We start from the raw sequence: 16145 nt of genomic DNA on the forward strand, positions 1-16145 counted from the left end.
GTTGGCACACAAGAGCATGGTAATCTAATCTGCTGTGAAAAAGGACAAGAAGTTTCTGGATCGTCTTCTAATACCATATTCTCCAGTTAGGACACTTAGATCAACAGAACAGCATCTGCTGACTATCCCCTCTTTAAAAGTAATAGGCACTTAGGAGATCTACTATTTTTTCAGTTATAGCACCCCAGATCTGGAACAACTTACCAATTTATTTACATGGTGAATCCGCACTAGAAAAATTTAAAAGCTCTTTAAAAAGTTACTTGTACAGTGGTGCCTCACACAACGAACTTAATTGGTTCCAGGAGCAAGTTTGTTATGTGAAACGTTCGTTATGTGAAACGCGTTTTCCCATAGGAATACATGTAAAAAAAAATAATTCGTTCTGCAGCATAAAATATGCTAAGATGACATAAAAAAGATAAATTTTTGGTTATTATTTTTATTTAGATACATCTAAAAACATAATTGTTTTTTAAAACAACACACATTTTTTAAATTTAAAGACAGACTAAGTAGAGTCTAATTTTACAGTGAGAGGGCAGAGTCTCAGCGGCAAAAACTGGGACTTAACTGTTCATTTTTTTTTTTTTTCTACCGTGTTTCCCCGATGATAAGGCAGGGCCATCAAATAAGACAGCCCCCCCTTTTTAGAAAAAAATGTAAAATAAGGCACCCCCCCGCAAATAAGCCACCCACCGATACCTGCGCTTACCCGAATCGGGTGGTACGGTGGGTGACTCCGTGTAGTCCCTGGCACCCCCGACACGATCGGGGCAAGAGGGAGCTCAAGCCCTCTTGCCCCCCCGACTCCCCGACACGATCGGGGCAAGAGGGAGCTCAAGCCCTCTTGCCCCCCCGACTCCCCGACACGATCGGGGCAAGAGGGAGCTCAAGCCCTCTTGCCCCCCCCGACTCCCCGACACGATCGGGGCAAGAGGGAGCTCAAGCCCTCTTGCCCCCCCGACTCCCCGACACGATCGGGGCAAGAGGGAGCTCAAGCCCTCTTGCCCCCCCGACTCCCCGACACGATCGGGGCAAAAGGGAGCCCAAGCCCTCTTGCCCCGCCGATTCCCCAACTCCCCGACAATATCGGGCCAGGAGGGAGCCCAAGTCCTCCTGGCCACGGCGACCCCCTAACCCCACCCTGCACTACATTACGGGCAGGAGGGATCCCAGGCCCTCCTGCCCTCGACGCAAACCCCCCCTCCCCCCAACGACCGACCCCCCCCCCAAGAACCTCCGACCGACCCCCAGCCGACCCGCGACCCCCCTGGCCGACCCCCACGACACCCCCAACCCCCTTCCCCGTACCTTTCTGTAGTTGGCCGGACAGACGGGAGCCAAACCCGCCTGTCCGGCAGGCAGCCATCGACGGAATGAGGCCGGATTGGCCCATCCGTCCCAAAGCTCCGCCTACTGGTGGGGCCTAAGGCGCCTGGGCCAATCAGAATAGGCCCGGGAGCCTTAGGTCCCTCCTGGGGGCAGGGCCTGAGGCACATGGTCGGGTTGGGCCCATGTGCCTCAGGCCCCGCCCCCAGGAGGGACCTAAGGCTCCCGGGCCTATTCTGATTGGCCCAGGCGCCTTAGGCCCCACCAGTAGGCGGAGCTTTGGGACGGATGGGCCAATCCGGCCTCATTCCGTCGATGGCTGCCTGCCGGACAGGCGGGTTTGGCTCCCGTCTGTCCGGCCAACTACAGAAAGGTACGGGGAAGGGGGTTGGGGGTGTCGTGGGGGTCGGCCAGGGGGGTCGCGGGTCGGCTGGGGGTCGGTCGGAGGTTCTTGGGGGGGGGCGGTCGTTGGGGGGAGGGGGGGTTTGCGTCGAGGGCAGGAGGGCCTGGGATCCCTCCTGCCCGTAATGTAGTGCAGGGTGGGGTTAGGGGGTCGCCGTGGCCAGGAGGACTTGGGCTCCCTCCTGGCCCGATATTGTCGGGGAGTTGGGGAATCGGCGGGGCAAGAGGGCTTGGGCTCCCTTTTGCCCCGATCGTGTCGGGGAATCGGCGGGGCAAGAGGGCTTGGGCTCCCTTTTGCCCCGATCGTGTCGGGGAGTCGGGGGGGCAAGAGAGCTTGAGCTCCCTCTTGCCCCGATCGTGTCGGGGAGTCGGGGGGGCAAGAGGGCTTGAGCTCCCTCTTGCCCCGATCGTGTCGGGGAGTCGGGGGGGGCAAGAGGGAACCAGGCGGAGAGAGGGCAGTTAAGCGCAGTGCCTGCGCGGAAGGATGCAGCTCGGGCGACTTCGTTGTGTGAAACGAAGTTCGTTGTACGGATCAAGACATAAAGTTCTTTGTGCGCAGCGTTCGCTGTGCGAGGCGTCCGTTATGCGAGGCACCACTGTATAAGAATGCATTTGAGACATAGATAGCATAATTCATCTATCATTAATGCTTATGCTCTAATCAGACTTTACGTATAGGTCGCAATCTCCTTTACCTTCTCCTCTAGGCTTAGCCATGCTTTCAAGATTATTTCTATTACCCTCCAGATGTTTTTCCCTAAATGTATCTCTATTTTCTTTAAATTTTGTAGTTCACCCTCCTTTCCTTTTGTACTGGTAATTATTTGTACGTATACACTGTACGTTTATTTGTTTAAAATTGTTTTATTGTTTGTCTCCTAATTTTAAACTGTCATACACATTGAAGTATTTGACATTGCATGTGCAACAAATTTTTAATAAACTTGAAACCTAAATTTTGATACACTCCTGGATGGAACTTTTTCTGAAAAAGCATTTTTAGAATGATTGTTCAAAAAAGCGTTCAGACAAACACTTTTTTAGGTTCAAAATTTTTCTTGGAGGCTAGAATTGTCATAGCTGTTTCACTGCATGGGAGAATGCAGCAATTTTTCTGCGAGGTATCTCTGATTTGCAAAGAAGACATAAGCAGCCCAGCTAAAGAGGCTTGGACTTATTCCTGAAAAGAGAAACATTCCATCTGGTTACCCTGGGCTCTTTAATTCCCTTCCTGAATGAAGGAAACTGTCTGTTCGTCTGTCTGTTTGCTCTCTGCGAATCTAAAGGAGATGCACATTCACATAGAGATGCCTCAGGTGCTCAGTTTTTTTGTCAAAGTATAGCACCTCTAGTACTGTAAACTGTTTTTTGGTGTAACCCTAGCATGCCTGGTAAGTTAAAAATATCTTGCATATCTGCGCAGACTGAGGACTGTTTGGCCTGATATTCAAAACAATTTAAATGGTCAGGAGAGGCCTTTGATATTCAACCCTTAAGTTTCAAGTCAAATTTCAAGTTTATTAAAATAATTTTTAGACCGCTTATTCGAGTTTCTAAGCGGTTGACAGTGTAAAATTACATAAAAACGAGTTATAAAATAACAATAAAACACAAAATGGGAGATACAGACTAACGTCTTAACATACAGACCGCTTTGATCAAAAACATGCAAAATGAAATAATAGGATAGTGGGAGAGAACTACAATTGATATAGGAAAGGAGAAACATTAAAGGATAAAACAATAGGTTAGGATAGAAATGACAATTGATTAAAAATTTAAAAAAAAAAAACAAATTTTTTTTTTTTTAAACTTTGCCCTTAAAAGGACAGTTGTTAACCAAAGGCGTCTTGGAACAAAAATGTCTTTAGTTTTGATTTAAATTGTTTTATATCGGATTCATAGCGCAGGTGGTTAGGCAGCGAATTCCATAGAGTGGGAGCAGTGACCGCAAAGTTATTGGAACGCAGTGTATTTATCAATTTTAAAGAGGGTATGACTAAAAGATTCTGAGAAGTTGAGCGGAGAAATCTTGATGTATTATGCGGAATTAAAAGTCTGTTAATAAAATCCGGTTGATTATTTATTTTTGTTGTAAATGTTAAAAGTAAAATTTTATAGCTAATTCTATGTTCCACTGGTAACCAGTGAGCATTGAACAGCTAAGGCTGTGGAAGCACATTTGTGGTTTGCAGCAGTACATATAGATGATCACATAAAAAGCACTTCTGTCTTTGAGGTTCCTCATTGCTATTTAAGTGCTGAATATTGCATTTAACTGGCTTTGTTTTAGTTGGCACTTGGAGAATGTGTTTAACACAGAATATGGTAATAGAATCCACTTGTGTTTATGGTGTTGCACTAACTTAAGAGAGTTCTCGTGCTTTTCTGATTAATTTTGATTCTGTCATGAAATGTATCTCTTTGAGGAGTTAAATTTTAGACTTAGACTTTCTGGTTATCTATGCAGGAAATAAATGTAAAAGTGTCCAGAATGCATGTAGATAAAAATGTTTGGCCTGATATTGATTTTTCCCCTCAGTATCCTGTGAAGATACTGAGGGGAAAAATGGCTGGGAAGAAACAATGGATAAATTGCAGGAATCGACTAACCCAGAAGAGGTTACAATGTTTACAGCAAAAGAAAAGAAATTAAGGACCGAAGCACAGGGAAAGGAAAGGAGGACAACAAAATACCAAGATCTAAATTGCATATATGCTAATGCAAGGAGCCTAAGAAACAAAATGGGGGAACTAGAAGCCGTGGTCGATGCAGAAGACATCGACATCATTGGAATCTCTGAAACATGGTGGAATGAGGAAAGCAAATGGGATACAGCACTGCCGGGATACAAGCTCTATCACCAGGACAGGGCAGGACAAAAAGGAGGTGTAATAGCCCTGTACATAAAAGAAAGCATACAATCCACAAGAATGGACACAGCAGAGACGACCAACAAGATGGAATCTCTATGAGTTAAAATACCGGGAAGGAAAGGGCCTGAAATAAAGATGGGCCTATATTATCGCCCACCTGGGCAAACCGGAGATATCGATGAGGAAATGGAAGCCGAGATGAAGCGAGAATGCAAAAGTGGCAACATGGTTGTTATGGGAGACTTCAACTACCCCGGGATAGACTGGAGGCTTGGAAGCTCGAAATGCGCTAGGGAGACAAAATTCCTGGAAGCCACACAAGATTGCTTCATGGAGCAGCTTGTTAGAGAACCGACGAGAGGAAATGCCACTCTGGATCTAATCCTAAATGGGTTAAGAGGACCTGCAAAGGACGTTGAACTAGTGGGGACGTTGGGAAACAGCGATCATAATATGATCAAGTTCAAGGTTGAGGTAGGAGTATCAAAAGGCAAGAGATCCATAGCGACAACCTTTAACTTCAAGAAAGGAAACTACAAAGCAATGAGGGAATTGGTAAGGAAGAAACTTAGGAGCACTTCCAAAACATGGCTAACGGTAAATCATGCCTGGTCCTTCTTCAGGGACATGGTGAACGAGGTGCAAAATCTGTATATCCCCAGATTCAGGAAGGGGTGCAAAAAGAATCAAACAAAAGACCCGGCGTGGATAACCAAAACAGTGAAGGAAGCGATAGGCAATAAGAAAAATTCATTCAAGAAATGGAAAAAGGACAAATCTGAGGGGAACTGGAAAGAGCACAAGAAGTATCAAAAAGAATGTCACCGTGAGGTTCGGAAAGCTAAAAGAGAGTATGAAGAAAGGCTAGCCAGGGAAGCAAGAAATTTCAAACCGTTCTTCAGATATGTTAAAGGGAAGCAGCCAGCTAGAGAGGAAGTGGGACCGCTAGACGACGGAGACAGGAAGGGAGTAGTGAAGGAGGAGAAGATAGTGGCAGAAAGGCTTAACATGTTCTTCTCGTCTGTATTTACTAACGAAAACACGTCCAACATGCCGGAACCTGAGCAATTCTTCAACGGAAGTCAAGCAGAAAAATTAACATTCATAGAAGTGAGCATTGAGGACGTTCGCAGGCAGATAGAAAAACTAAAAACTGACAAATCCCCGGGTCCGGATGGCATACATCCAAGGGTTCTGAAGGAATTAAAGGAGGAGATAGCGGAACTACTGCAGCAAATTTGCAACTTATCCCTGAAAACAGGCGAGATCCCGGAGGATTGGAAGATAGCCAACGTTACGCCCATCTTTAAAAAGGGATCAAGAGGTGATCCGGGAAACTACAGGCCAGTGAGCCTGACTTCAGTTCCTGGGAAAATGGCAGAAGCACTGATAAAAGAAAGCATTGATCAACATTTTGAAAAGCACGAACTTCTGATAGCCAGCCAGCATGGTTTCTGCAAGGGACGATCGTGCCAAACAAACTTATTGCACTTCTTTGAAGGGATTAACAAACAGATGGACAAAGGAGACCCCATTGACATCATATATCTAGATTTCCAAAAAGCCTTTGACAAGGTGCCCCATGAACGCCTACTCCGGAAACTAAAGAACCATGGGGTGGAAGGAGACGTACATAGATGGATCAGAAACTGGTTGGAGGGTAGAAAACAAAGGGTAGGAGTGAAGGGCCACTACTCCGATTGGAGGAGGGTCACGAGTGGGGTCCCGCAGGGCTCGGTGCTCGGGCCGCTACTATTTAATATCTTCATAAATGATCTAGAAACAGGGACGAAGTGCGAGATAATAAAATTTGCGGATGACACTAAACTATTTAATGGAGCTCGGACTACAGAGGAATGTGAAGAATTGCAAAGGGACTTGAACAAACTAGAAGATTGGGCGACGAGATGGCAGATGGAAGTTCAACGTTGAGAAATGTAAGGTATTACATGTGGGGAGCAGAAACTCGAGGTACAACTATACAATGGGAGAGATATTATGGAATAAGAGTACCCAGGAAAGGGACTTGGGGGTATTGGTGGACATGACAATGAAGCCGACAGCACAGTGTGCAGCGGCCGCTAAGAGAGCGAATAGAATGCTTGGTATAATCAAAAAGGGTATTACAGCCAGAACGAAAGAGATTATCCTGCCGTTGTATCGGGCAATGGTGCGCCCGCATTTGGAGTACTGCATCCAATATTGGTCGCCGTACCTTAAGAAGGATATGGCGTTGTTCGAGAGGGTTCAGAGGAGAGCGACGCGTCTGATAAAAGGGATGGAAAACCTGTCATATGCTGAGAGATTGGAGAAGCTGGGTCTCTTCTCCCTGGAGAAGAGGAGACTTAGAGGGGATATGATAGAGACTTATAAGATCATGAAGGGCATAGAGAGAGTAGAGAGGGACAGATTCTTCAAACTTTCGAATAATAAAAGAACAAGAGGGCACTCGGAAAAGTTGATAGGAGACAGATTCAAAACAAATACTAGGAAGTTCTTTTTTACCCAACGTGTGGTGGACACCTGGAATGCGCTTCCAGAGGACGTGATTGGGCAGAGTACGGTACTGGGGTTCAAGAAAGGATTAGACAAATTCCTACTGGAAAAGAGGATAGAGGGGTATAGATAGAAGATTACTGCACAGGTCCTGGACCTGCTGGGCCACCGCGTGAGCGGACTGCTGGGCACGATGGACCTCAGGTCTCACCCAGCAGAGGCATTTCTTATGTTCTTATGAGCTGGTAGTGATCAGCAATTTGCTATCTGCCACTGGCATTTAAACCCAAAAATTCAATGCCAGGTCATGTCCAGGGCTTCTGGAGCCAGCTAACCCATAGCTGGTTAAATGCTATATTCAGCACTAACCACATAAAGATAGGACTGGTTAAATGCTATATTCAGCACTAACCACATAAAGATAGGACTGATTTTATTTATGTGGTTCTATATATGCAGTTAACCTAGTCAGTTAAGTGCTGAATATTGGCACCAAATGTCGACTCTGGCCCTGTAATGTCCCCAAAATAGCCAGTTTTCAGTTTGGTGCTAAGAGGCTATTTTCAGTGGTTAAGTGCCACTGAAAATTAGTGGTTAGCCCCCAAACAAGTGATTTAACCAGCCAGGAGCCATTTTAATGGCTGGTTAAATTGCTTTCACTATCAACCTTGTAATACGTATCTTGAGTGCTCTTTATTTTTTTAATGATTTCTGAACTCCTTCGCAGACATTCCTATGGTTCATTTATTGGATCTTCTCAGCTTCTCACCACACCTTTTTTTTTAGAATTGACCTGGCCTCTTTCCCAGACTACTGCATGCTTCATAATTCTGGTCCACAGTGCTTGGCAGTGAATCTAGTTTTCTCTGGCCAAATTGCATATTGGTACTTTTGCGCCACTAGTTAAATGTTGAAATTTGTTTTCTATTGATTATTCCTTTAAGTGGGAAGGGAACCAATAATGAATAACATTTTTTCTGACCTCTTTCAGAGGAGTTCTGTCTATTTCATGGTGTCGGGCAGACCCAGAGCTGTTGCTCAGCAGTGCAAAAGACAACCGTATTCTATGCTGGAACCCCTGCAGTGGAGAGGTAGGTAGCAGGTTCCTCTGGAGTGCACTGAGAAGGGTCTGGACCTATTGGTATGCAAGAAAATACATGTGGCTTGACAGAACATTCCAGCCCAGATCACAGTAACAGCTCCATAAACATAGCTGGGATCTAGCATCAGCATTCATTCACAAGTATCAGGAGATTTTTTTTTTCTCCCATATTTTCTGTTTCTTCCCTTTCGATGATAACTGAAAAGCTTCATTGATGCCATTCTATCCCTTTGGCAAAATGTTGTTATTGTTTTTCTTGTTATCTCCTTACATAGAAACATAACGGCAGATAAAGGCCAAATGGTCCCTCTAGTCTGCTCATCCACAGTAACCATTATCTCTTTTTTTCTCTGAGAGATCCCACCTGCCTATCCGAGGCCCTCTTGAATTCAGACACAGTCTCTGTTTCCACCACCTCCTCCGGGAGATTGTTCCACACATCTACCATCCTTTCCGTAACAATGTATTTCCTCAGATTATTCCGGAGCCTCAACTTCATGTTATGCCCTCTCATTGCAGAATTTCCTTTCAACTGAAAGAGACTTGACTCATGCACATTTATATTATGTAGGTATTTAAACAACTATATCATATCTCCCCTCTCCCGCCTTTCCTCCAAAGTATACAGATTGAGATCTTTAAGTTTGTCCCCATAACTCTTATCACGAAGACCACACACCATTTTAGTAACCTTCCTCTGGACCAACTCCATCCTTTTTTATATCTTTTTGAAGGTGCAGCCTCCAGAATTGTACACAATATTCTAAATTAGGTCTCTCACCAGGGACAGAGACATCGATACCTCCTTTTTCTACTGGCCATAGCTCTCCCTATGCAACTTAGCATCCTTCTAGCTTTTGCTGTCACCTTTTCAACCTGTTTGGCCACCTTAAGATCATCACATACAATCACACCCAAGTCCCGCTCTTCCGTCATGCACAATTACGGCACGATGAACGACAATGGCAAAAATATATAAGACAGGGGTTTTGAAAGAAAAATTAAAACAGGAAAAACAATTCTACAATAAGAAATTAAAGGAAATTAAAAACAAATTCTTTAATGAATTAATTTGATCTAGTGAACATGATACTAAAAAATTATATTCCATCTTTTATTCATTGACGAGCAATAAAAATTCTAACCTAACTAAAATGATGCCTTCCCCAGATGTCCTGGAATAATTTTTTTAAAAGAAAATTATCCCAGGACAAACAGGCAGCATATTCTTGACTGATGGGTGACGGCACCGACGGAGCCCCAGTACGGACAATTTTAGAGTGATTGCACTCTAAGAACTTAGAAAGTTCTAGTTAGGCCGCACCGCACTTGCGCAAGTGCCTTCCCGCCCGACGGAGGCGCGCGGTCCCCAATTTCTTAATTTCCGCGGAGCTAAGAAGACGCGTTTTTTTTCAACAGCCGTTGAAAACCTCTTTTCACCTTCCCGCTCGCGCGGTTTTTGTCTTGGAAGACTTTCTTCTTCATTTTCTTTAGTTTTTCTTTTTAAAAAAAAATCTTTATTTTCTTTTTTCGGATTCGCCCCGGCGGGGCCTGTTGCCATCATCGAAGCCTCGGCTTTCGATTTGGCAGAGGCCGTCTTTACTTTCATGCCCCCTCAGCCGGGATTCAAAAAGGAGGTATCTGGGATTCTCCGCTGACCCAGAAAGCTTCCCTCCGACATCAGCTCTGACATCGGAGGGAAGCCTTCCAAGTCGGCTTCAGCGAAGGGGGGAATGCAGCTGGAGGGCAAGAAGGAGGGCATGATATCCCCAGTTGGACAGCCCTGAAGGATGGAACTTGGATCCTCTGCTGACCCAGAAGGCTTCCCTCTGACATCGTAAGGAAGCCTTCTGGGTCCACTTCAGCAGAAGGGGCAATGCAGGTAGAGGACACGAAAGCGGGCATGGGATCCCATTAAGAAGGAAGGGGACAGCAGTGCCACGTACCCATGCGGGTACACATATTTCATGTTGAGAAACTCTGTTTTAGAGGACATTTCAAAATCTTTCTAAATTCCCTGAATATCCTGGGATGTTTGTCCTCTGGCCCCATAGCTTTGTCCACTTTCAGTTTTTCAAATTTCAAGGTACCTGCCGGCACCAATAGGCACCTAAGTTAAGTGAAAAAATGTAGTTTAAAACACTATTTTAAAACATTTCAAGGCACCTGCCGGCACCCATAAAAATGGTGCCAGACTCATACCTCCGAAGGTGCCTACCAGCACCTAACACAACTGCAGGCATGGCTTACGCCAGAAGTGACGTTGGGAACCAGTGGGCACTTCCTGAAGCGTGATTCACATCAAAGATAGGTGCTGGAAATGTGGGCCTTAAAAACCCTGGCCTATATGTCTGGAGCCTATCTTTACTGGAGATGCAATTCTCTAAATCGTGCCATTGCATGATTGACACACAATCAGTGGCCATTTTTAAGGCGGCCACCAACAGCGGTATCGTTTAGAGAATCTGGGCCTAAGTGCATAATTAAGCTATGAAATTTGTTTGAAGATTCTGTGGTCAAGGCATTTTGGTATAGCTGAGATGAATTGGGGTTTGGAGAAATTCCTGGAGATAGCTTCCATAATAAACCAGGTAGACTTGGGGAGGTACCTCTTATTTCCAGGCATAGCAACAAGATACCACTGTTAAAGGAAAGATGAGCTTGATGGTGCATCTTAAGGTCTTATTCTTTTATCCTAGGCATTGATTTTGCCTTCTTTCTCTTAATATACCCCAAATTATTCCTGCTATTGTTCTGTGTTTGCTATACCTAGTAGGTTTGTCTAATGATCAAAGATAATATGTGTAATGTTTTAATTGTGGGGTTTTTTCCAAATTATTTTGTCTCCTTTGTTAGGTGGTTTATGAATTGCCCACAGGGAGCCAGTGGTGTTTTGATGTTCAGTGGTGCCCCCGTTACCCATCTGTGTTCTCTGCTGCTTCATTTGATGGCTGGATCAATGTTTATTCTGTTATGGGTGGAAATTTGGACACTCATCAGCAGAACCAGTGTGACAAGGTACAGCTATGTATGGCTTAAGGAATCTAGAAAATATATGTTAAAAGAATTCAGGAGAATTTTCAGGGAAGCAATATATAATTTGTGGTGGGTATTTGTGTAATATGGCATGAGTACAAGAGGTAGAGCTGCCGTGTGTGCCCTTGTGCATATGAGATAGAGTTTGCAAGAGGACGGATCCTTAGAAGAGTAGCCTAATTGTTAGTGAAGTGAGTTGAGACCCTGAGGCACTGGGTTAATTTACCACTGCAACTTCTTGTGACACTTGGCAAGTCTCTTAAGCCCCCTCCCCCCACACCTCAATTGCCGCAGGTACAAAAAATGCCTTAGATTGTGAGCCCACCAGGGACAGAGAAAGTACTTCCATATAACACGTACAGTGCTGCATTTGTATAGTACTGGGGTAGGCAATTCCTGTCCTCCAGAGCCACAGGCAGGTCAGGTTTTCAGGATATCCATAATAAATATGCATGAGATGGATTTGCATCTCAAGGAGGCAGTGCATGGAAATCCATCTCATACATATTCATTGTGGATATCCTGAAAACCTGACCTGCCTGTGGCTCTCAGGGACCGTAATTGCCTACCCCTGGTCTAGTAGCACTGTAGAAATGATTAGTGTTTGTAGTAGTGCCCACTACAAATGCTATTCCTGGATTATGCGCAAAACACAGGGGAAACAAATCCACAACAGATAGAATAATAGGGACAAGTGGAATTGTCCAATAAGAAAAGGTGCAATGAATAAAGATGTCTTTCAACTCATCTGAATAATCAGGTAATCCTTTATTCTTCCAAAAATACTCGACCCGACATGTACATGTTTCGGCCCTACGGCCTGCGTCAGGAGTCTATAGGCAATGTATAAAATCATATGAACATATATAAAACCATATAAACTATGTATTAACACATTCAAATTACTAAAAATATATTATAAAAGAAACAGCAATATTAATTAACCAATGCACATAACCATATATTTTAATACACCAAACATAAAAAAGTATAAATAACTTATATCATATAAATGTATCATCTAAAAAAACATATATAAATTTAAAATAAACCATAAATAAACAAATAACAACAAAACAATCAATCAATGCATCAATGTATTTTCTGGAGTAAAAAAATAACAACAACAATAAGCCAAAAAACAAATCAATATGTTTAAACACTATATACTCAATAACCATAAACTAATGAAAGTGTATCTACATACTGAAAATATATAAAATATATTAAAAAATATTATAATAAAATCACTAAAAGAGCAGATATCAATATTAAAAAAGGATGTAATTAAACCAAAGACAACTAACCCAGCAGACGTCAATATTAAAAAGGATATAAATAACTAGAATAATAGTAATAAGAACACTGCAGTACCTTAGAGATCTTTGGGTATGAAATAACCTGGTGTATGGACCACTCTAGAAAACTGTATTTATCTAAAAATGGAAAAGGTACATCTACTGAAAGATAGAACAAAAAAATATATATATATATAAACTATACCGTTATAAAATTGAAAAAAGGAGTGAAACATAAATCTATGGTGCCACAATTCAATATACAAAAATCACAGAGATGAAAAAACATTTGTCAAAACATCGTTGTATGAATGCTGGCACATCCAGTTGAAAAACGCATAGATAAAGTGACTATAGTGCCACAGCCCAACGGTGCTGTGAGTAAAAAGCAAATAAAAACACAGTGAAAGTGGCTAAAGTGCCACAACCCGATCGTAACTGTGATTGAAAATCAAAGGCAAATAAAAAGCACAGTTGAGGATAATACAAAAAATATATATAAAAAATGGTGACTATAATACCCCAAACGCTACTGAAGATAAAACTAAAAAGGCAAAGTAGCAAACGATACTAAAAATAAAGTAGCAAACGATACTAAAAATAAAAAGCAAGGTAGAAAATGAAGATAAAAAAGGAACGCTTACCAAGACGCCGTCATACGAATGCTGGCTGTAAAGTAAAATTGAAAATTGTGCAGGTCGCAAAAAGGCAGTGAATAAAAAGCGGAAAAAACGTGATGACGTCAGAAACGTGATGACGTCATCAGTATCTAAAGAGAAACGTGCCATGAAGCAAAAAGATGTAAAAAAGAGGTAAAAAACGGTAGGAAAATAGAACATAAAAAGAGAAACACAAATACAAATCAATGTAAGAACATAAGAAAAAATATATATATTTAAAAAATGACAAAAGTGCTCAAACATAAGAAAAAATGAAAATAAAAATAAAAACAGATAAAAATGAAAAATGGCAAAATATAAAGAATAAAAGAATAAAAACAATAAAAATAATAATAAAATTGCAAATATACTCATCATAAAAAAAATATATATATAGGGGGCTCACATACAAGATCTCAAATCTAATTCCATGTTAAGACCTTGTGGACTGATGGTATTAAAATTGTGTATAAAGCGTTGTTCCTCCTTTATAAGGAAATTGTCCGAATTACCACCTCTCCATCTGGTTTTAACAACTTTTAAAACAAAAAACTTTAAATCCGTAATGCAGTGTCCTTTATCGTACCAATGTTCAACAATCGGAGCAGATTGTACATTTCTGCTAATACAGCTCCTATGTTCAATTAATCTAGTTTTAATCATACGTTTTGTTTTTCCAATGTACCATTTATTGCAAGGACAAATGATAGCATAAATCACTTGTGATGTCTGACAATCACTATATTCTGTCAAATTTATTTTGACCCCCGTCACTGGATGTTCATAACCAGTCACCGTCATACTATGCTTACATACAGAACAATGTCCGCAAGGTATGTGTCCTACGGGACCTTCACTAACAACTGGGGATCCTGGTAACGCAGATGGTACTAAAATGTCCCTTAAATTTCTATTTCTTGAATATGCTATTACTGGTTTGATCCTTTCAAAACAAGCATGGGGCTGTAAAATGTGCCAATTTTTTCTAATGATATACTGAATATCACTAGAGAGGTATGAAAACCTCAAAGTACATACCAATTCAGGTTTTGATCTAACTGCAGCTTGATGTAACAGGTCATCTCTATGTTTTGTAAGAGCTTTTTGATAACATTCATCAACGCACTTTTCAGGATATCCCCTGGCTATAAAATTGTATCGCATAGCCATTTTTAGGAAAGACACTGATAGGAACTCCTATCTTCATTTTACAAGTTTTCACAATAGGAGTCTTAAGAAGAATCTTCCTTTTTCACAGTTTTTAAGATTACGTAGACTTTGCACAGACATTGAAGAGTTTGAAAAACAGGCACCGGCTATGCGATACAATTTTATAGCCAGGGGATATCCTGAAAAGTGCGTTGATGAATGTTATCAAAAAGCTCTTACAAAACATAGAGATGACCTGTTACATCAAGCTGCAGTTAGATCAAAACCTGAATTGGTATGTACTTTGAGGTTTTCATACCTCTCTAGTGATATTCAGTATATCATTAGAAAAAATTGGCACATTTTACAGCCCCATGCTTGTTTTGAAAGGATCAAACCAGTAATAGCATATTCAAGAAATAGAAATTTAAGGGACATTTTAGTACCATCTGCGTTACCAGGATCCCCAGTTGTTAGTGAAGGTCCCGTAGGACACATACCTTGCGGACATTGTTCTGTATGTAAGCATAGTATGACGGTGACTGGTTATGAACATCCAGTGACGGGGGTCAAAATAAATTTGACAGAATATAGTGATTGTCAGACATCACAAGTGATTTATGCTATCATTTGTCCTTGCAATAAATGGTACATTGGAAAAACAAAACGTATGATTAAAACTAGATTAATTGAACATAGGAGCTGTATTAGCAGAAATGTACAATCTGCTCCGATTGTTGAACATTGGTACGATAAAGGACACTGCATTACGGATTTAAAGTTTTTTGTTTTAAAAGTTGTTAAAACCAGATGGAGAGGTGGTAATTCGGACAATTTCCTTATAAAGGAGGAACAACGCTTTATACACAATTTTAATACCATCAGTCCACAAGGTCTTAACATGGAATTAGATTTGAGATCTTGTATGTGAGCCCCCTATATATATATATTTTTTATGATGAGTATATTTGCAATTTTATTATTATTTTTATTGTTTTTATTCTTTTATTCTTTATATTTTGCCATTTTTCATTTTTATCTGTTTTTATTTTTATTTTCATTTTTTCTTATGTTTGAGCACTTTTGTCATTTTTTAAATATATATATTTTTTCTTATGTTCTTACATTGATTTGTATTTGTGTTTCTCTTTTTATGTTCTATTTTCCTACCGTTTTTTACCTCTTTTTTACATCTTTTTGCTTCATGGCACGTTTCTCTTTAGATACTGATGACGTCATCACGTTTCTGACGTCATCACGTTTTTTCCGCTTTTTATTCACTGCCTTTTTGCGACCTGCACAATTTTCAATTTTACTTTACAGCCAGCATTCGTATGACGGCGTCTTGGTAAGCGTTCCTTTTTTATCTTCATTTTCTACCTTGCTTTTTATTTTTAGTATCGTTTGCTACTTTATTTTTAGTATCGTTTGCTACTTTGCCTTTTTAGTTTTATCTTCAGTAGCGTTTGGGGTATTATAGTCACCATTTTTTATATATATTTTTTGTATTATCCTCAACTGTGCTTTTTATTTGCCTTTGATTTTCAATCACAGTTACGATCGGGTTGTGGCACTTTAGCCACTTTCACTGTGTTTTTATTTGCTTTTTACTCACAGCACCGTTGGGCTGTGGCACTATAGTCACTTTATCTATGCGTTTTTCAACTGGATGTGCCAGCATTCATACAACGATGTTTTGACAAATGTTTTTTCATCTCTGTGATTTTTGTATATTGAATTGTGGCACCATAGATTTATGTTTCACTCCTTTTTTCAATTTTATAACGGTATAGT

General features: G+C 41.4%; 1 protein-coding gene across 4 annotated transcripts in view; it reads left to right on the plus strand.

Moving 5' to 3' along the window:
• The window catches only part of SEC31B (SEC31 homolog B, COPII coat complex component), a 205175-nt gene that overhangs the window by 31525 nt on the left and 157505 nt on the right, over positions 1-16145 (plus strand). For all 4 annotated transcript variants that reach the window (XM_033940950.1, XM_033940949.1, XM_033940948.1 and 1 more), the window contains 2 exons: positions 8099-8198; positions 11066-11227. In XM_033940950.1, the coding sequence (XP_033796841.1) occupies positions 8099-8198; positions 11066-11227 (262 nt within the window). The remainder of the gene's footprint in view (positions 1-8098; positions 8199-11065; positions 11228-16145) is intronic.

The sequence above is a fragment of the Geotrypetes seraphini genome, chromosome 4 (assembly GCF_902459505.1).
Source record: "Geotrypetes seraphini chromosome 4, aGeoSer1.1, whole genome shotgun sequence".
Classification (NCBI taxonomy): domain Eukaryota; kingdom Metazoa; phylum Chordata; class Amphibia; order Gymnophiona; family Dermophiidae; genus Geotrypetes; species Geotrypetes seraphini.